Below are 21,601 nucleotides of genomic sequence, written 5' to 3'. Positions count from 1 at the left end.
AAATCTTCAATTTTCATCTTTGTGCTACCAACGACGTTAACTACGCGCCGCACTCTCCAGTACTGTCTTCTCTGGTAACTGGACTCTCACCTCACACAGTGCGAACTACCAAGGGAAAATTTTTTTTCAAGTATATTGGAAAGTTGAGAACAGTATTTGAAATCTTTTCCTTTTGAACTTAGTAACCCAGTGTATCATAACAATATTAATATCAAATATGTCTTCTGGTATGTAGTAGCGAAGATAGAGAACGAGGGAAACAGAAGAGAGAATGAGAGAGAAGAGAGAAGATTAGTCAGAACAAAATGGACTGAATGATAGTGGTCAGCTTACAATAGTTTGTAGTCGATTGAGTTAGTGGGATTAGAGAGAAAAATTATCGTGAAGAGAAATGTTAGAAATGAGATGTGGTATAAGTTATGAATTAAGACTACAAAAACTGAGTTGTGTATTGTTGGATCAGCAAAGAGTCGGATTATACGAAAGCAATAATCTCGAGATACTCCAAAATCCATTCATATCAAAGGTTCAATTCACCAGTAGAATCCATGAATAAGATCGTCATAGTGTGACAATGAACCAGTGAGATGTTCACAAATCAACACATGTCAATAATGACCCCAAAGTCTCCAAGACGGAGGAAAATATCATAGAAGTTTCATAGAACTCATCTCATCAGCAAATTTTCAGATCATACATTCATAGAAAAATCATCAAAGTAATACGATTAAGAGCAATAGAACAGTCGTCCTTCAAATCTTTTCTGTCCCCATCGGATCAACAAAAAATTTAAGTACAATTACTAACTTTCGTTTTAGGTCCAGTTAGAGATGGCTCCCAAGTTTTTGGTGTTGCTAGAATCTTCGCTTCTTTCAACGATACCTTCGTTCACGTTACTGATCTTTCCGGTAAGGAAACCATCGCCAGAGTCACTGGTGGTATGAAGGTCAAGGCCGACAGAGATGAGTCTTCCCCATACGCCGCTATGTTGGCTGCCCAAGATGTCGCTCAAAAGTGTAAAGAGGTTGGTATTACCGCTGTCCACATCAAGTTGAGAGCTACCGGTGGTACTAAGACCAAGACCCCAGGTCCAGGTGGTCAATCCGCTTTGAGAGCCTTGGCTAGATCCGGTTTGAGAATCGGTAGAATCGAGGATGTTACCCCAGTTCCATCTGATTCCACCAGAAGAAAGGGTGGTAGAAGAGGTAGAAGATTGTAAGCGTGCGATGCTTTGGAACGAATGGCTGTGTGGTCTTTGTTGCAACATATTAACTTAATGCTTTTAATTCATAATGATGTGGCCTAGATCGCCAGTTACTACACATATTCTTGCACACATACAATTTTTTATATTTGATCATTATCATCACAAACCTCACTTCTTTTTAATCTTCATTCTATAAATGGGAAGGTTAAATGTTTCTTTCTGTATATCTATATAAAAAGGAAAAAATGTACATTTATAAAGTAATGACGAAGTAATGTGATGTAGAAAGGCTGGAGTTGTAAGTTGTATATGTAGACATTTAATGGTGAAAGATGCAATAAATGTCATAAATTTTCTATAGTATTGTAACAATACAGTAGTGAAAAACTTGAAAAATGTGAAAAATGTGAAAACTTTTGATGCTTTCAAGCATAAAGATGAATAAAGAACCAATTAATTGTTTCTAGGAAGTAACTATTCTCGTATCGCAGAGAGACTAAGCTTCATACATCCACATATCACCTCTTTTCCCACTAATACCTCTATAGTCTGTATCAACGTAGTGTCACTGGAGCCATCTGATTCCTTAACTATTTAGCATCCATATACAGGTCCACATATAACCCCAAAATCGTACAAGAAAGTTAGTGATAAATGTTATCTTCTCCAGTTGTTTGTGAAGTCGAAGACACCTGATGTTAAGATTGGTTCTGAATGGACGAACCAGTGCTTTCAGGGTCATTAAAGACCGAATACGAGTTGCTGGACTAGTACGATTGCGGTCAGCACACTGGAATGCATCCAATAGACAAGAGTTGATCGAGGCCATTTTTCCAAAAGTTGATGTTAAAAGTCAAGTCAAAGCAATTGAATCGAAAAGCTGCCAGGTTTCTGAGGAGTTAGGAAACTTTGTAGACAGTATATCTTCCGTAGCTGGGGAAAAGAGTGACATATTTGGGGATTTCTCATACTTTATACCGTTAACTGGCGAAAATGTCACTAATCAGTACTTAATAAACTTGGGAAAGAAATATGTTGCTTATTTCGTAGCAAGCCAGAGACTTCACAAAGTTGATTCGAGTATAAATATTAAGAGAATCACAAAAGATATACGAAAATCTCGGAGCTTGAAGGACGAGGAAGAAGTTTACTGTTTCATCGGAAAGCTATTCAATTCGAAATCACAAGAAGAGCTCGATGCTGTTTTATCGCCATTCCGACCCAACAGTCTGGTAGCTACGGACTTGATAGATTACTTTAATACTTTAACCCCTGTCGTACATGACAAGGTCATAGATAATTCGTACTTGTTCGCAAATGGAAAGCTTGATTTTGAACGTTACGACAAGACATACAATGAAAGAGAGTTTGAACTACCGAAATTCCAAAAGCATTTTAACTTCAACCCATTATTATTGATCAATAGCGAACGAATTTACCAATTTCACGACATGTTGTTTGAATCTCGTTCAGCCCATACGAAGGAAGTAAGCGTTTTCTTGCAGAACTTACAATCATATGGAAAAAGTGTATACGAGCTTAACTGTTTCCTTATAGGAAAGGAGTATCTTGATCTCAATAGTAGATTACCACAAGATTTACTAATCGAGTCTTTGTATAACAGAATTGTGGTTCCAACACATCTTTCAATGTATTTGAAAAATGCAATCATCAATGACCGCCTATTCTGTAAAGAAGTGGTATATCAGTATCTAGGACTTTTGACATACATAAATGGACGGTTTCCAATTGAATGGTTTAGGAAGTTGGAAAACACAGTTTCGGACCCTTTGTTTCAAAACAGAAAGAGATATTTCAAACTTCCGACATTCGAGTTAAAGTTTGTTCCTACTAAAGATTTTCCATGTTTACCAAAAGTTTCAGATATGGAAGTTTTGATATCCCACAGAAATGATTTTGAAAGTTTAGGACATGGATTTCTACAACTCCTAATTAAGAGGGCTTCTGTAATAAATAACAGTACAGCAAAGTCTGATGTTTACACAGCAAGGATTTCCAACTACATTAATGATTCAAACCCAAATAATGATTGCAACGGCATGTCAATTTTTGGCTATATGGTCTATAAGGATAGAAGTAGTGCCGAAGAATTTGTCAAGAAGTTTTTTGTGAAGCCATACTTTCTGTTGAGTGAGGATTCTAAGCATTACTGTAAAATTTTAGCATTCAAAACAGGTATTCCGTTACCTGTAATCAGAAATAATGATGCCGCAAAACTGTTGAATCATAGTCGTATAAAAATTTCTTGTCCGCCTATTAACAATTCAATACTCAACAGGTTTTTATTGCTTCCCTGTTGTGTCATTCAGCCTAGCAAAAAGAATTCCGATGGTCCAACAAGATGGGAACACCACCCCGAAATCAAAGAAGTCTTACATCAACATGATGTCTATGGTGAACTAAGTTACAAAAGCTTAGTTCACTTTTACCTTTACAAGCACAAGATTGAACTTAAAAAACGTATTGACTACTCTGATTTATATGAAAGGCTTATGATTCTACTTTGGTCTCCTGAGTTTAAGAAATTTGTCATCGAAGACTCTCGTTTCTATTTCAACCAAGGTGAAATTGGATCGGATAGACTAGTTTCTCTGTTAATTACCAAGAGATCTCACAAGAGTCTTCCTCATGCTATGTTCAACCAGTATGTTGCGGGTCTTTCAGATGAGGCAAGAAGCAAATGGGTAGAGCAAGTTGTTACGTCCCTACTCGAAATAATCCACAATCTAGATGAAGAGTCTCTTGGTCACATTTTCAGAGAGATTAGATTCTATTTGAGAAAGCAAGAATTATCGTTGTTTGAGATAAACAAGATGAGATCTATAAATAAGCTACGCCAATGGAAGGAAACAAAAGAGTTTATGAGGTATCTCGAAAAAGGCGAGGGTTCGTTATCACTGCAACAATACCAAAACCAAAATTATGTGGCTGCCGTTGGTGAATCCTATTTAAGAACTATCATAATGGAATTCAATATGAATGCCAGGCTAGAGCTGTTCCCCAACTTAAATCAGGAATCACTTGAAATTTTCCAAGCTTTATTTGAACAAGACTGCTTTTTGAAAATGGGTCGATTAGTGATTAAAGGCTGTGAGTTGGAACATTTCTTCGTGAAGATATTATATTCTATTAGTTCAAAGCTTCCACATACCCATTATGCTCTTGGCTCGCTATCTGACGTTGTCTTTGAAATAGATGGACTGGTAGAGCCCAATAGGAGAGCTAGATTAGTTTCACTTGATGCAGAATGTCTCATACTTCCCAAATTGGAAAGCCACTCCAGTATGGATAAGTTATTGAGTATCAATTTCTTGTACTCTAGATCATTCCTTGACGGAATTGGAGCCAATAGCACAGAACTTTCGGAACTTATAACCAAGGCTGGATCGGTTGGCGAAGCATATTATCAGAGAAAGATAGCCGAAAAGTTTGCAGGAGCCAAAATCTCGTCAGATATTCTACAGGTTTTACAGGATATTCTAGAAGATAAGAAGTTTATGATGGTGGTTAATGATGTAACGAATTTTGTGTTGCATCCCTTCAAAGACGAAGATTTGACAAAGTTCAGTTCTATGTTGTACAGTCAGCAAGTGACGAATAGTTTCTACGTTCTTAAATTCCATCGACACCAATTTTTGCAATATTTGGCATCTTTGTATTTCAGCGATAGAGGATCGCTTGACAAATGGATAGATGGATTAGTCGACCCTATTTTGGCTAGATTAGCCACTGCAGATGATGTGGTAAAACAGGATGCATTGCTTCGCAACATGAAAAACGAACTTTCTCTGTACATGCCTGTCAATGGCATTGCCGCCAGGCTGTAAATAGACCGACATATCCTTGTATTATTAACATGTATATAACAAAAAAAAATCAATATTAAATCTAATAAAAAAAATGGTAATACGCGAAAAAATGGTTGCAACTGATAACATTGCCCGATTAGGAAGTGGTTTCCTGAGAGATAAGATTTTCGCATTCATTAAACTAATCCAGTTTTCGCAATCATGCATCCTAAAGAAGATAAAATATGGTGTTTACTGGAGGGGATCTAAACAGATAAGTAGAAAGGTATATATGGCGGAGGTATTCCATAGTTGTTAGTTGCTTTAAGAAAGGTGTGACAGTAACTAGTATAAAAGGTATAGAAGCTACTATAAGTAATCCAAGGTAGTTGAAGTTACTGTGTTCATATCAAATATTTTGCCAAACCCATCAAAATAGTTAAAGATGGATGCACTTGGGGCATTTCTTCTATTTTTGGGATTGGTCGTTTCGGTAGTGTTGTCTCATAAGCAAATTAAGTCATTTGTCAGTTCCCATGCGTCAAGATTCAAAAAGGAAAAGGTGGTTGATGCTGAGAAAAAGTCGATGTATGGGAGCGATGAGCCCTTGCCAAAGCCAACCCCCTTGATGATTACACCCGAACAAGTTCAGAACTATGATGATAGACCATGGAGACCATTCAGATGGCCATATCATCAAACAATGTCGATCTTTCGCTTGGATATAAACCACTGGTTGGATATGGACAAGTATTACGTTCACTACATTGAGGAGAAGAAGAGAATCTTAAATAAGTATGGAAAGCAAAACATGGACTGGCTTCCAGAGAGCTATGATGCTTGTTACGAACTTATGGAGACTGTGACAGAACATCTCATCCAAAGATATCCGTTGTTATTCACAGTTTTGAAGGATGGAAGCTTTGACGAAAAAACCGGAAAGGGTAAAATCATTAGAAATGAAGTTACCAACGAAGTTTTGGATATGACTTTACCTTTGAAAGAATACCCATTGTGGTATGTGACAAAGTTGGCCAAGGAGGACTTCTACATTGTCAAGAAGAGTCCGGTAGATGAGAAACATTACTTGGTTGCCGCTGCTGTTCCGTTCCCTGGCGGATCATTTGATGTTCATCAGAAAGTCGGTTGCAACTTGGATGTCATTCATAGCGAAGTCCCATACTACAAGGAAAAGTTGCAAAAGTCAATGGAAAGATGGTTTAACAGAATGAAAAGTAACGAACCCGTCGAGAGAGCTAGTTGGTACATTTCTTGGGACCACAAGTTGAAGATTAACAACGTTTACCAAATACCAAAATATGTTCCTAACCAAGAGGCCGATCTCAGTTCCACTGATCCCAAAGAATTTAATGTAAGAGTTGAGAGACAAACTCTCAGAAGACTCCCAAGATCTCAAGCCATTATCTTCACAAACCATCCTATTTTTTACTCTATTGAAGAGATGAAGGATGAGCCTCTTGTTCCTTCTTTGATTAAAAAGATCATTTTTGAAGCTCCTAAGGATATTATAAAGTATAAGAATTTTGAAGTTTTCAGAAACCACATTTCTGACTATCTTGAGGGTTTAGTGCAGAGACAGATAGAAAAGGGTATAATTGATAAGGATACACCATTGAAGACTTTACCATCCTACCCATTTGCACATTGGGCCGATACCGATTTCGATTATGTCAACGGTTGGAATAACCCAAGTCCAGCGTATGATAAATCGGCTAATTATACAGAGAAAGCCAAGCAGGAGTTAACAAACGAAAACGATTAATTTATAGGGTATTTAGTCTAAAAGAATTTGTACCGAGAGGAATTTTCATTTTCAAGTTTATGTCGTAGAATTCAAACTTCGAGAATTAAGATAGCCAATTAGACATGAAAGCAATTGCACTTCATATTCTTACTAAACCTTTGCGAAAGAGCAGACATCTCATTAAAAATTTTCCCATTAAGTGTGAATTAAAGGGTACAATTAACATATATTCATCCAAACAAGAGATTCTTTTAATGATAAACCTTGCTAACCATCAGATTTAATTATAGTCCCGTTCTAACATCAACTAAAACTAAAGTCTGATCACTGCCTCACTTTGGACTAATCGTCTATACTTACTTCTTATGTCATCATAACGTTGGTACAAAGGGCTAATCGTTCTCATCCCAATTGGGAAAATAACCGAGCGATCTACCCCAGCAGATCTTATCAGTAAGGAACAGCAGCAGAGAAGTTAATAAGCTCAAGCAAGAGTACGAGAAGTTGAATTACGAACGGATGCTCGGGTGAAACTCTACTGAGGTCAAGTGTAATACTTATTCTAGACAACCCCACCAAGAAGGGCGAGAAACGTGCAAATTGTTGAGGAGTAAGAGGAGTAAATAAGGAGACTAGGGGGTAAGGAGCCTAGGGAGTAAAGTAAGGAGCCCACCTCGTGTCTCCATGTATAGAAACTGAAGGGTGTGAATAGACCCACCATAAAGCAAACATCTACAGTCTAAAGGCATTGAAGACAGCCATAACTACGATTGTAATTACGAAGTTGATCCTGGAACTCTTGTTCCTTAGCTATTGTCTCTCAACAAGACGGCGATGAAACTGGCCAGTGTCAATGGCCAATAGAAGAGCAAATCTCATCAGGTGAATTCGAACAAAAACAGTAGCAAAACGCCTCGTTATCAATTAATGTATGATTATCTCCTTGACTTAATGCTTAGCCCCACCTCAGGCGTAGTTGGAGAGATTTGTTCGACTTCAAATGTACGTAATTTACCTAATGTGTGGGAATCCATTGGGTGGGTGTTGAATAAGCTCAGTGCTCATAGAATTCGTGGACTCCGGTACTTTGCTGGAAATCTCTCGAACCAGACCTGCCCCAAAAGGGAAACGTTCCATCCGTTGAAGGATGTGTTTATCGGGATTCTTGGTTGTTTTTTTTTTAATGAAGATTTGTGGATTGTAGGATGGACATGTGCTCGTGGATCCTTCCATTGTTTGCTGTCCATTGTTTTCTATTGTGTTTTGATCATCTGTACCATCTAGTACCTGTTATCGCCTAATCAATGTGGTGCCACATAACGGGATTTCTAGCAACTTCTGGTTCCAGCAGATTCCGATGACAAAAGGACGAGTCATTGCATAATTTGGGAGTGTTGGCCATTTGTAGCACCAATGTATGGAGTCTTGGATGGGTTCGGTTCTTTTCTTGTATATTGTACATATATTTTGGCAGCTTTTGGAGTGTCTACTGTGCGTTTGGTTATTACTTGCATATGCGATACTGTGTGTGGTACTGTACCACTGGCTGTTGGACGGTGTGAAAGACTTTCGTTACAGTGTTCGATACACTCTTTTACTGCATTGCTAAGACTGTGTAGATTCATTAGACTGCGTGGTGGTTTCTCGTAGTTCTGTAAGGCGATTAAATGGCTTGTATATGGAGTATCGTGCATTGCTGTGATGTTCCTTGTTTTAATGTGGTAATGTAATGATGTCCTGATGTAGCGATGATGTGCCCTACTGGTTGGATTATTATTTATTGTTGTTGTGACCTCGTTAATGTGTTTATAAATACATCAGTCCCACTGGAATAATAAAAAAGGAACACCTGTAGTCCACGACGGTTGCGTTTCCTCGGCGTGTTAGTATTAAAGTAGTAATCTTCATTGTTACTTCTATTCTTAGTTTTTGGCAAGCATACTCCTGAGCGTTAATATCCTAAGAGAGTGGTCTGTGAGTTTGTTGCTTTGTTCCACTCGTTGTTAGTTTCTTCGTTTGCTTGCGTTATTATTATACGGTTATACATTTATTTCATTCTGTTCCTAGCTTGGCCTATAGAACTTCCAAAGCTTTGACATTTTCATTTCAAGGACTTCCCTTCGTTCTAGCAACAGGAGTCCTCCCCTAATAGAAACCTTCATTCCGGCATTTGTTCCCATATCATCTTTGCTTCTCATTAGAAAAGTACCATCACCAAACACAGCCTCCATCCCCACAATGAGCTTCGTGCTGAACTTGCTACCTCCGATCTCCATCAAGACCATCGTCACTTGTCTCATATGGTACCTCATTTCGTCAGTGACCTCCCAACTCACCAAAGTCATCCTTATTCAATTCACATACCCACTATTCCTCAGCCAATGTCAGTTCTTAATCGGAGCGGGCCTAGCTTTAGCCTTCATCTCTCTAGTCAAGAGATTCCCTCAGACGGCGAACCATTTCCCCGTAGGTAGCGTCCCTCTAGACTCAGAGGCCCCAATCTTCAGCATCCTGGTACTTTTGAAAGTATTACCATTGGGCTTGTTCCAGAGTGTAGGCAGGTACTTTTCACTTAGTGCAGTAGCCATGATATCGCTAGCCACGGTGTCTAGCATTAAGGCGTTGTCGCCATTACTCATAGTAGCGGGTTACCGCTTTGTATACCATGTGAAGTTCCCATATGTTACATATCTTTCCCTAACTCCATTGCTCATGGGAGTCGTTCTTATCATCACATCAGACTCACTTCAAAATCCTAACTCCAAAACCAGCCTTCTTACTAACGAGAATAACGAACTAGACCCCAGACAGGTCAAGGGCTTGGTATTCTGCCTCATTAGTACGGTGATTTTTGCAGCTCAGAACATATACGGAAAACAACTAATCACTTGGGATTCTGACCATTCCAAGAACCCAGCTTCGTTGGTGCTAAATACAGAATTAAGTAGACCGGTCACTCCAAGACTAGGAGGGGGGGGATTTTCTCCACCATTGAGTAACACCCCTGAACAGAATTCTGTCACCTTGGCATTGAAAAACCTCGTTCGTCAAAGAAACTCACTTAAGCTCCCATACTCCAACTCCGACTTGAGATTAGATGAAAAGAATGACGACCAGTTACTTCCCCACCATTTTGCATATGAGCAGTACGATCAAACGGTGCAGCACAATAATACCGACGTGCACAACCCGTTTGCTGCCATTATCAACAAATTTGATCTTAATAAAGTGGCTAAACCAGACCAGATGACAATTATTCTTTACTGCTCAATTGTAGGGTTCCTTTTCCTGTTTGGAGGCTTCATTATGAACGAATTGGCACCAATATTCCACGAATTCACAAAGGAAGGCTCTAGGGACGGTAAAGCAGATTTACTTACCATCTCAGGCCTTATTATGCTTGATTCTCTTTCATATTTCCTTCAAACTTTGTTAGCATTCCATCTTTTGGGCCTGATTCCTGCGTTATCCTATAGTATTGCCTCTATGATGAAGAGAATAGTTATAATCGCAGTTAGCATACTTTTGGCTATTGGTTCAACAAAGCCAGAAGGAGAGAAGAAATCAAGATTTGGTGAAGTCACTCAAGAGCAGGTCGTTGGATTGGTGCTTATTGGTCTTGGCTTATACTGCTACGATCGTTGGGGACTGAGGAGTTTAAAACCAAGCAGAACATAGGAGATGTTGCTACCTCGCTTACCTCTGGAAGAAGTTCTATTTAATTCGGTTATAGATATATAGTTTCATAGATAATTGAATGAAATTAGTAGAATTTTCGAAGTAGGCTACCAATATAATATCAATATAATAGGGTTCTTCTGCAAGTCAAACGTATAAACACTGGTTACAATTGTTGTCTATTCAAACAACTATTTTTCACTGGGATACGTTATATAGATAGAGAATCGCGACAAGCGCTCAGTGATCTTCAAGAATATCTTCAATTCTTTAGCTCAATCTACTTCTACAATTTCTACTGTTTTGAAGGACTCAACATCGCTTCTGTCTACATTTCACTGTCTCTCAAGCATCTAGCAAGTCAACAGAACGTATGTTTGGAGGCTAGAATGCGCAACTGCAATTAAAGACAACTCCAGCAACTAGAGACGGATCTCCAATCACCAAAGAGGCCCTTTCGACAGTCATGCCCGTAATATCCGTGACTACCCGCATCACCTTGGTTTGAGCCTCAGTAACTTAATACCAAAGGCATCGCTCCTCGGCAACATGACTAGTATACTCTTGTATGTGTTGTAGAGAGCACCAATTCTGGAAAGTAAGACCGGGGCCTTAGAACTGTCGCCCTACAATAATACACATACGTGTACAATAGGGAGCAAATTATAGTTGAATTCGTAGAATTACAATCTCTCTCCATGGCTTTATAGTAATTGAAAAATTTGTATGTCCGGGTAACCGTAGTCTCAACACTGTGAGAGTTTTTAGTAAGGGGACGGGGACCAGTGTGGAAGATAGAAAGTGGAGGTGAAGCGAACAAATTAGTGCTTTTCGAAAATGGATTTAGTAAAAAATATAATGGATGGAAGAGTATGTCGAGTAACTCAATCGGACTTCTTTAAGTTTTGAAATGCTATGAAAATCGAGTAATTACTTATGGATAATGGTTCCAGGTTTACAGCTTGGTAGAGTATTGCAAATTTCAGTCACGTGCCGCACAGTGTAACTATATTTCTGTTCCTAGCGAACTTATAACTTTGGCTTCCTTAAAGGTAGTAGTTCTTCACCTAGAAGTTGTCATTTATCACCAAAAAGCATGTTTGTACTTCGATTCGTGGCCCCTGTGGTATTATTTGCTGCAATTGCCTCTGCAGCCGGATTTTCGGGAAAAATATCTAACGTGCCGGCTGAATTCAAGGAATTGTTCCATGAAAAGAATGTTCATGTTGTCAATGGCAATAATTATCCTTCCAGGATTCAGGTGGATTTGATCCCGTTGGAGGGCCAAAATGGAGCAAAGTTGTCAAAAATTGGAGCTCTTGTAGACGAAGAGTATCAATTCAAATTTGATGGATTAAACAGTGGCGAATATGAGTTGCTAGTCGACTCCTATGATTTCATTTTATCCAACACAAGGTTTAGAGTAAAAGTGGATGCAGAGGCCGATTTAGTACTGGTATTTGACGATTTTTTGGACAGCAAGACTTACAATGAATCTTCAATCGTAAATGTCTCGAAATCTGCACCATTGATCATCAGATATCAAGACTCTAAGCAGTACTACGAGAGAGCTAGTGGATCTCTTTGGGATATGGTTTTGAGCAGTCCCTTAGGATTTATTTTCAAGAATCAAACATATACTATAATTTTCGTGGTCTGTTTGGTCATTATGATTGTTCCAACTGCTGTATCTTATCTTAACCCAGAGTTAGCTGAGAGCTTTAAAGAAGTAGAACCACAAGTTGCCGAAAGGAGAATAGAGAGACCAAGCCGCGAAACTCCTGAAGTGATCAGAAAGCCACCAGTGGCTTCTTCTGGTGCCAGATCAAGTGACTCCAGTGCAAGAAAGAGGCGATAACTGAAACTGTATATTACAATTAAATAGTCTATAAATCATAAATCATAAGCATGTTATTTCATATTTTCACGTTTAACTTAAATCCCACGATATGGTACCTGCTGATGAACCAGCAAATCAAACCAAAGGCTGACGTGATTGCACAGAACATGGAGAACATCTTGTACTGGTGTATACTACCTTCTCCAATGATCAACGCTCCAAGTGGGATTCCAAAAAGATTACCAACACTTACAAAAAAGTAGAGCAATCCGTATCTTTGACCAAATAAGTGAACTGGTGTTATGGCACCTAAACAAACCGGCATAAGACTGAAGAATGAAGCACTAAAGAATCCAACAATTGCAGCAAATGCATAGAGGACAGGTACGTGTGATCCAAATGGGAGCCATAGAAGGAACATTGCAATTGACATTCCTGAGAGCATTAATATCATCACATTGAAGTGACCCATAAAATCAGAAAAATATCCCGAAACTAATCGGCCAAGTACTCCGGTGGAGTTCAATATAGTTAATAGAATATATGATGTGGACTCATTTACTCCCTGCCTAATTGCATAGGAAGCGTAGTAGGTAGTCATAGACATCAACGAAAGCTCAATGAAAAACACTCCCAACATACAAAACATATACTTCATATCCTTTAGAGCCTTCAAATCCACCAAATTCTTACCTGCAGCAATGATCTTGTCCACCTTTCCACTATACTTGTCATCGTAGACCACCTTTCTTGAGATTCGTTCCTTCACCAATAAGATGGAGCACAGCATACATCCAAAGCTAATAAATCCAAGAATCCTAATGGCCCATGGAAACCCAACTTTGACATATAAAGAGCGAAGCATTAAGGGAATGAAAATACCACCAATTGAACCACCAACAGTAGCAACTGCAGTGGCTCTGCCTCTTTTAATTAAAAACCAGTGACTCACTGCTCCAATTAAAGGAGTTATGCAAAAAGCATTTCCGAGTCCAACACATACCGAAAATGAAAGAATGAATTGCCAGACGGTAGAAGAATTGGCTACTGCCATGAAACCTCCCAATTGCAATAACGTGCCACAGACCAAAAGAACAAAAGGGCCATGCATGTCAAACAACGGTCCTGCCAAGATTCCTACTGCAAATGACAAAGCCAAGTAGATCGAGAAAATCCACGAAACCGTAGAAGTTGAGACATGTGCAAGCTGATGGGTTCCAATATATGTTTGAATTGCTCCAATTGCATTCAATGTACCGAAGTTGACAGTTAGTCCAAGAAATGACCCCAAGACAACCCCATAAGCTCGCCATCCTCCCTCTGGATATTCTCCTACATCCTGGACATCTTCTTGGCTACGTGAACTCAGACTTGAACTTAAACTGGGGGACTCTGATCTTATAATAGCAATCGAGTCCATTTCCACATCGTTTACTGTACTCTGCACTATACTCATTTTAGTCAATGATTGCTGTCACCCTAAGCACTCAATAACCTCTTATGGTCAAGGGATCGTCAGCCCCATATATATATATATAAATCTACTTATTGAAATGCCTTATGTATTATTACAAATCCGTCTAGTGAAAATTTACTCGCTTAGGCCTACTGTATACGGTGGTCTTATTTTGACTCATTCCCCAGAAACGGCTGTAATGCGCGTGCCGGTTAAAGCGCAAATATATTATTAGGCGCAATAATATTTTATTCAAAGACCCTATTTAGCTCAATGGTTCAAGACTAAAGGCCATATACTTTGCCGGTGGAGTCGCCTATGATAAGCTTTATTAGCCCTCTGCACAACTTGTCTTCGTAGTCTACCTCGGACGACTTCAATAATTCGAAGGTAGTTATGCTTCCGTGTATAGAGTTCAGCAAATTGAGACTGTCCAATTTCGAGAGTGTCCATCCATCCTCTCCTAGGGGACTCAACTCAAACAATTCTATGGTCCTCTCCACAGCAATACCGAAAATTTCATTAGACCAATGTGTATGGTTACTAATAATCATTGTTTTTCCCACATCGACCATAGAAGTGTTGATGCTTCCAAAATTGAAACTTGTCACCTCGTCTCCAGGATAAAACGATTCGGAAAGGAGAAGATCTCCATTGACCGTGTAGATCTTCAATATGTTTGATTCAGATGTCGTGTACATTATACCAATATTACCAGTGTCATTTGAGATATTGATCTGAGTAGAAAGTGTTCCTTCAATGGGTAACATCTTCCTAACAAATTTGAATCGTGTCAAGTCCCAAACTATAACAATTCCGTCTTCGTCCAAACTTATTCCCAAGTTGAAGCTCTCGCTAAACTTCATACTAATAACTTCGCAGAAATGCCCACGTAAAACAGAGTGAAACTGAAGGGTTGTTGATGGTCTCAATTCACATTTCCAAGCGTTGATGATGCCGTCCTCTGAGCCAGTCAAAAATTGCTTGTTGCCCATTTGTAAGATACTTGTGATATTTGACAGATGGATATTCAAAAATGTTGTCTGGTTGATTATTAAAGATCCACTATCAAATTTAAAGTCATTTGCCTTACGAATAAGTAATTCATCTTCAGACGAGACACAATTTGGACGCCCTACCCACTTTTTACCGTTCTTCGAACTTATCTCTAGTTTCTTAATTGGCATCCTCAACTTAGATTCAAACAATAATTTGGGACCAGGCTCCTCGTCAACCAAGTTTAGATAGTAGTTGGGTAAGTTCAAGACCTCTTTTCTGATGTGAGGCTTGTTAAAAATTTTTAATGGAGTCTGACCAAAGTTGTTAATCATACCAATGACTGCTCTCTTCTCTACTTCGTCATTGATATTATCTAAGTTGATAGCACCATTGTACGACAAATGATGAAAAACATTTAAAGAAGTCACTGCTTCTGGACCACTCTGTTTATAGCCAAAAATTAAATCAATCCATAAATGGAGATTTGCCGAAACGTATGAGCTCTCAAGAGCTTCCCTGTTCTTAGCTATGAAAATATTAGGATCTCCTTTCGCCCATGGAGGTAAATCAACATCATTTGGCGATTTCCCATTTTGCAAAGTACCAAATTCAAAGTTATTTGAATTTGAAAGGAATTCTGGTAAATAAAAGAACTCCGGTGTTAACTCCCTCACATCCGTCGTATTATCTTTAGATGCGGAAACCCATGCTTTCTCTACTGAATTGAATAACCGATCAGCATGATCAAACTTTCCACCTTGCAATAACAAGTACGACTGAACATATGGCTTTAATCTTATCAAAAAGGAAGTAACTATCATCGCAGAAGAATAATGAGTTCCATAATGAAAAGCTGGCGCGTCATGATCATGTAAACTATCAAGAGCTTCATATCGCTCCTCAAACTGGTGAGCTCTTTCAGGTGTTTGTGCTCCCATCGGCTTAGACAAATCTCTAAAAGTTTTGGGATCCGATAGATCTAAATTCTCACTTTCATAATCTGCAATGACCCAGGGAAATACAGGATACTGTGTGAGGTCATTGAAAGTTCTTCCCGCAAGCGTATTGATGATCATGAGATAGTAGAAATTTGACATTTCTCCCATTCTCCATTTCCTCGTAGCAGAGATAAAGTTCGAGGTTCCAGGTGTAGTTGAGCCAAATGCAGATGCCAATTTAGATGTGAAAAACGAAGACGGACTGTTAGTCAATGAGTTACCAGTTCCATACATGAACGAGGAAGAAGATGACTGCAAGGCTTGGGCCAAATCACTGTCGATACCTCTACCCGTAGCAAAAGAGTGAAGTTTTCCATAAATAGCATCCCTGTCCTTCATTGACAAACAGGTAATCAAAATACTAGCACCATCACTAAAGAACATCTCTAGTGCAATATCACGTAGCAAGAATTGTCTTTTCGAAATAGAGCTTAGTTTGTCAAGACTCCAGTTCTTGTTTCTATGAGACTTAACATCATTCTTGATGATATTACTTGACTGCGAGTTTACCAATTGCAATATAGGGTCTCTCAATTCAGGGGGTGCTCCTTGAACATCTACAACATTTCCGTCCTGGCAGTGGAAGTAGTTTTCAATTAAGTACAAGTGTGAAGTTCCCAAAATCATTAAGCTCTCTATTGGAACCAACCCATTCACTTGACTAATATTCCAAAGTGCTAATATTTGATCTCCCATGAATAAGCTCCTTATGACCTTTCTGTTCTTGTCTTCATAGCTTGAACGGGCTTCGGACTCTTCATTCAAAGAATCTTGACTTTCATCCATGCTTTCAAATGAGTCGTCAGCTGCATCTGCCAAAAGTATAGAGCTATCAGTAGATAGGCTGAATGTATCGATTCCATTAGCAGCAATTGCAACATCATAGTTTTGAAGGTTTACGAAATTGTCATCCTCAACAGGGTTAAACTGTCTTAGAGGAATATTAATATTATAAGATAATTTTTCAGATTCTGGAAGCTGATCTTCAATTACCAAGCGCTTCCTCATCCTGTCGTTGTTCTCAATATAGTCCAACATGTAGTCCTTCTTCTTTTCAGTTGAATCAATGAGTCTTGACAAGTCATTTTTCAAAACGTGGTAATTGGAAATTAAGAACTGAATATTCTCGTTGTGGTCTTGGATTGCACGGTTGAACTTCACCAATTCTCCGTTAATTATCAGTGACTTGAGCAGTTCACAGTCCTTCTCGAAACTTTTGATATAAATACTGTTCATCTGGCCAAGCTTACCCCCGTTATGGAGGGTAACACGTATCATATCAGTTGCTTTGAGACGTTCAGAGCCTTTATAAGTGCTCATTATCAGTTGAAAACTTCTAAGTATGCCCTTTGTAAATGGAGGGTATTTCTGCATTCTAGAGAATGTTTCCTCGTCGTTTTTTGTTACCAAATTATTAAAAAATTCTGAAAGTAACTCCGGGTCTGCCATTATAAATTTAGTAACTTTACTAAACTCATTCTGGTTCATAAGATAAGATGTTCTCATGAAATTGAAGGTGTATTCTATATTCTGTTCCTGTTGACTCTGGTTCAACCTTATAAATATTCCAAGCAAAAGAACAATTATATCACTTAACTTTTTATCATCCAAAATATCCTTCTCGAGGATTGTAACTTGACGGAATAATAAGTCTTTGATTGCTTCTTTGAAATGGGAAGTATTCCTCTCGGAGTGCAAATCCTCATCATCGCCAAACAAGCAAAATTTAAGTACTAAAGCTTCTCCGAGCTGCCTTCTGAGTTTCTTGATACCACTATGGTTATTATTTCCAACTTCGATAACAGATGCCACACTGGTAATATAGGTATTTAGGTCATTAACACTGACATAGTAATTCTGTTTCAAAAATTCTTGGTCATAATAAGTCAATAAATTGGTAGCTGAGTCCAAAAATTGTCTCTCGTTAAATATGAAATTGGAAACATTTACGAATTCGTTAATATGCTCAAAAATTTTTGGGAAAACTATTTCCAATAGCAATTTCTTGGTGAAGTCACTCAAGCCTTCCACGGTATCCATAATTCTATTATCCCCAAGATTAGAAATAAAAAAGTTTGCTACAACCTTAGTGAGCTTTTCAAATGCCTTCTTGAAACCAGATCTCACTTCAGGGCTTGTCCATCCTAGAGAAAGGTGGAAGTACCCAAGTAGCTCGGAGATTCCTTCGATGAATTCCTTTGATAAGTAGATTTGGCGTAATGATTTATTTTTCTCAAAGCCCATGCTAATTAGATCAGCATACTCGTTCGTCAAATGCAAGACATTAAAATATAATGTGAAATTCTCTTCCTCCTTGTTCTTATTTGGTGATGATGGGTTGCTACCAAGCATAATTCCCGACTTCATACTGAGTGTATACATGGAATTTAAGGCCAAATTATTCAACAATATCAAGAACTCGGGAATTAGCAATTGATTTAAAATTGGTAAATTGACTTCCAAGACGGATATTAAATCTTTGTTACTATCTTCTTTATCCTTCTGTTTGTAGTCCAAAGCTTCATCCCTATCAATTCCAAAACTTGACAAAAATATTGCAGAAAGCACATCATCGTCATCCCACCAGTGTTTCAAGAAATTGGTGAGAATATCCAAGCCATGATTGACCTGGAAAAATCTCTTGATGATATGATTTCCCAAAACTTTCAACAAACGTGTAAGTAGCCTAAGTCCACACAAGGACACCTCTTTGGAATTTTCTAGTTTAAATAATAGCAAAATCCAATGTATGGTAATAGACCGTGAAAACTTCTTCAAAATCTTGATAGAAGAGTTTCCATCACATAAGAAATCTGTCAATGCACTAAGAACGATAATTCCGCACTCGCTAGAGCAGTCGTCATTATACAATGCAAATATTATATACAAAGATATGGATCTGATTGTTTCTACTGACGGATCGGAACGAATTATACTGGTGATTGACAATGCCAATTGATATTTTAAAGATTCGGAAAGTCCGCTACCTAGTAAAGCGGGCGTCTTTAAAAACTGAATAAATTTCTTTAAAACCTTCATCCTGGATAACTCTAAGTTATTAGACTCTTTAAACCTTGATCCATGAATGAGGATTTGGAAATGGTAAAGGAGATATTCAAATGAATCACTGGCGAAGAACAAGTCGAAATTAAGAATCAAGAATCTGTACATGAGTTTATTAACTATTATTGATTCGTAAGGGTTGATGAAGTCATAACCAGCGAAACCTAGCATCAAATTAAGGAGATTTGCACCATGGCATCCTGTTGAGTTCTCCAATGACTTGTTATCATCAAACTCCTGGAGGAGTGAGAAAGTTAATGTGGGATTGTGTTTTTCTTTGTAGTTTGTCAAAACCACGGACAATAATCCATAGCCATTGATATTCTCAAATTCCTTGCTCAATCTCCAATTGTTGTCTAGTATAGTGAAAAGCAACGAGAGAGACTTGTACAAGAGAGTGTCTCTCACTGTCAGATCTCCCACGTCTAACGACGACTCAATAACTGTGAGAAGCAAAGACATCCCACCAATACTGTACAATGACCCGTGCAAAGAATTTGAATCATGGAATAGAAATGAGGAGGGTCCTAAAAGCACAGGCAGTTTGGACTTTGATTGTATCTTCTGCCTTGTTCTCAATGTTTGAAAGAAATCATTGGTATCAAACAAAATGCTATCATGCTTTAATTTCGAAAGAGATCGCACAATAGCATTTTTGTCTCCTAAAGCAACTTTCTCGGGTCTACTGTTTGAACTGAGAAACGACGACATACTCGACTTGATATTCAGTCCACGAGATGCCATCTCGGTGTATGCAAATTGGTTTCTATTCCGGCTACTTGGGTCCCCGAATAAGTGACGGTGGTTTTTATTGGGATCATTATGCTGAGTATGAAGTTCATCCAATTTAATGCCCACATTAATTAAACCTCGAAAACTCAAATGGTTCAAGAGGTTATGCAAGTTATCATTCGTAAACTCTTTAAAATCCCATTCATATCCTAAACCCAAGTTATAAAGAAGGTTGATCCATTCATGGGACAAACTTAGACTCAAGATTGTTAAGTTTTTGATTAAGATTTCATCTGCTGCCACACCAATCACTTCATTTGCGTCACTTCCAATGTACACTTTATTCCAAGTTGAGAGTACCTTATGGATTTCTGGACACGGTATTGACTCGCTGTATTCACCATCAATATACAAATTCAAATTTGCATAACTGTCGTAGGTCAAAGCAAAGTGGGTATATCCTTGATTTAAATTAGAAGTATCTCTTGTATTACTGGAGGTATCTGAAGAATTCTGGCCGTCAACATTGTTAAGAATTTGATTGAAAGTGAATTGCATTCTGGAGCCATTATGAGCGTTTTTAATTTCGATCATGAATTGATTATAATTAATAAGCTCTATTGTTAATGTAGTAGATGGATTTTCATTGCTGGATGCATTTGAGTTTGTCAATTTGAACAATGTGATAGGGTCGTCATTAGAGGTGAGTTTGTGATTAATCTTAAACCACAGTTGTATTGTGAACACCTTTTTCAAGTCGTCGTTAAGGAAAGGAAAGCTACTGGCCTTGTTAAAGATGACAAATTTGAAATGCAGTGGATACTTGGAAAACACTTGTTGCAATAGTTCTAAAATATAGAGCTTTGTGATAGGGCTTTGTTTGCTGTTATAGAGAGGTGAAACTAGCTTTTTCAAGTACGGAGTATCGCAGCCAAGCTCGAAAAAGAGGACCACGAGCCTCATGTATTGCTTTAAAGTTGACGGCTTCCTACTCTCAAATGTAGAAACATCCATTCTAAAGTCAGTTGTGGTACTGGTGCTATTGTCCGTGTCCTTGCTGTTGCCATTGCTCCTATTTGCTTGAACTTGAGTTGGTTCTTCCATTTGCTGTAGTAAGTCCAAAAACTTGTTGATTAAGAAATGATGGAGTTTCAAGTGGTACAACCGCACCCTTAAATTGTACGATAAGGATATAATGTAGATCAAGATTTCTAGTATAATTAGCTTGAAGTCATGGTATATATCTTCATCTAGTTTGGACACTTTTTCCAAGAGAACCTCCACATTTGGCAATTTACTGTATCCATCAATGTCATTTACATCGTCTACCAGTAAAACAATATTCTCTTCTATGATACTTGCGAATGCAGATAAATCATCCAAAGCATCTGTCAATTCAACTTGCCAATTGATGAGAATATCTCTGTTAATTTCAACCGAGGTAACGGCTGAGCAAAGAAAATCCACTATGGCTGCATCTGGATTGTCTTCGTTCATGATAAGTTCTTTCTATGGAGTAATTTGGTGTTGTTGTATTGTACTCTTCTTAATTTGAATCAAGATAAACTGTAGTTTACGGAGGTGGAGTACAAAATTATATGGGATTATGCGATAAATACTCCAACTGCTGGATGAAATATGTATCAAACAGTATTCTTTGAATTCTTATTTCAATAGGAGCGGAAATATGAAGCTACTATTCAATTCAGTGGTACAATTCTATTCAATGAATCCAATGGCGTTATAGCTGAACCAAAAAAGAGGCAAGAACTGAGAATAGAACACCGCAATTGAGTGGACTAAAATAGAAACTAGTGCTATGACGGCCCTCTCAACTCAATATTCTCTTTCAGAAGAACAGTTTATGCTAAATAACTAATGTTATGTCTCTTTACGGCTCATCTGAGGTAAAAGAAGAACTCATAACTCTGATTAAGTGCTAAAGAGGCTGGTAACTCAGTACAATGGAAGTCACGTGACTGATAACGATTAGGAGCCGGTACCAGAGAGAGCCGGGGCCGGGTGGGTGAACACCAGTTATTACATTTTCATGG

General features: G+C 38.3%; 7 protein-coding genes across 7 annotated transcripts; 5 read left to right on the top strand and 2 right to left on the bottom strand. All coding sequences in view use genetic code 12, as the record gives it.

The window, feature by feature from the left end:
• The first annotated feature begins 117 nt into the window (after positions 1-117).
• On the top strand, positions 118-1,482 carry RPS14B (40S ribosomal protein uS11). The gene is made up of 2 exons (XM_064917094.1): positions 118-227; positions 819-1,482. The coding sequence occupies exons 1-2, from the start codon at positions 218-220 to the stop codon at positions 1,217-1,219; spliced, it is 411 nt and encodes a 136-aa protein (XP_064774124.1). The 5' UTR covers positions 118-217; the 3' UTR covers positions 1,220-1,482.
• A 400-nt stretch (positions 1,483-1,882) lies between these two features.
• On the top strand, positions 1,883-5,109 carry RJT20DRAFT_127815 (uncharacterized protein). Its single transcript, XM_064917093.1, has one exon. It carries the CDS (start codon positions 1,903-1,905, stop codon positions 5,053-5,055), a length of 3,153 nt encoding a protein of 1,050 aa, XP_064774123.1. The 5' UTR covers positions 1,883-1,902; the 3' UTR covers positions 5,056-5,109.
• Positions 5,110-5,371: 262 nt separating this feature from the next.
• RJT20DRAFT_117961 (uncharacterized protein) lies at positions 5,372-6,799 on the top strand (the record flags this gene model as incomplete). Its single annotated transcript, XM_064915862.1, has 1 exon — positions 5,372-6,799. The coding sequence occupies exon 1, from the start codon at positions 5,462-5,464 to the stop codon at positions 6,797-6,799; it is 1,338 nt and encodes a 445-aa protein (XP_064774122.1). The 5' UTR covers positions 5,372-5,461.
• A 1,948-nt stretch (positions 6,800-8,747) lies between these two features.
• RJT20DRAFT_41352 (member of triose phosphate translocator family) lies at positions 8,748-10,736 on the top strand. Its single transcript, XM_064920047.1, has one exon. The coding sequence runs from the start codon at positions 9,020-9,022 to the stop codon at positions 10,457-10,459; it is 1,440 nt and encodes a 479-aa protein (XP_064774121.1). The 5' UTR covers positions 8,748-9,019; the 3' UTR covers positions 10,460-10,736.
• A 780-nt stretch (positions 10,737-11,516) lies between these two features.
• RJT20DRAFT_127811 (uncharacterized protein) lies at positions 11,517-12,328 on the top strand. Its single transcript, XM_064917092.1, has one exon. The coding sequence runs from the start codon at positions 11,556-11,558 to the stop codon at positions 12,315-12,317; it is 762 nt and encodes a 253-aa protein (XP_064774120.1). The 5' UTR covers positions 11,517-11,555; the 3' UTR covers positions 12,318-12,328.
• Positions 12,329-13,838, bottom strand: RJT20DRAFT_127810 (uncharacterized protein). Its single transcript, XM_064917091.1, has one exon. The coding sequence runs from the start codon at positions 13,753-13,755 to the stop codon at positions 12,376-12,378; it is 1,380 nt and encodes a 459-aa protein (XP_064774119.1). The 5' UTR covers positions 13,756-13,838; the 3' UTR covers positions 12,329-12,375.
• Positions 13,839-13,897: 59 nt separating this feature from the next.
• BPH1 (Bph1p) lies at positions 13,898-21,218 on the bottom strand. Its single transcript, XM_064920046.1, has one exon. The coding sequence runs from the start codon at positions 21,042-21,044 to the stop codon at positions 14,040-14,042; it is 7,005 nt and encodes a 2,334-aa protein (XP_064774118.1). The 5' UTR covers positions 21,045-21,218; the 3' UTR covers positions 13,898-14,039.
• Positions 21,219-21,601: the final 383 nt, after the last annotated feature.

The sequence above is a fragment of the Scheffersomyces xylosifermentans genome (genome assembly GCF_036884685.1).
Source record: "Scheffersomyces xylosifermentans strain CBS 12540 chromosome Unknown RJT20scaffold_4, whole genome shotgun sequence".
Lineage (NCBI taxonomy): Eukaryota > Fungi > Ascomycota > Pichiomycetes > Serinales > Debaryomycetaceae > Scheffersomyces > Scheffersomyces xylosifermentans.
The sequence above is the reverse complement of the archived record's forward strand: the minus strand, read 5'-3'. Positions and strand labels throughout refer to the sequence as shown.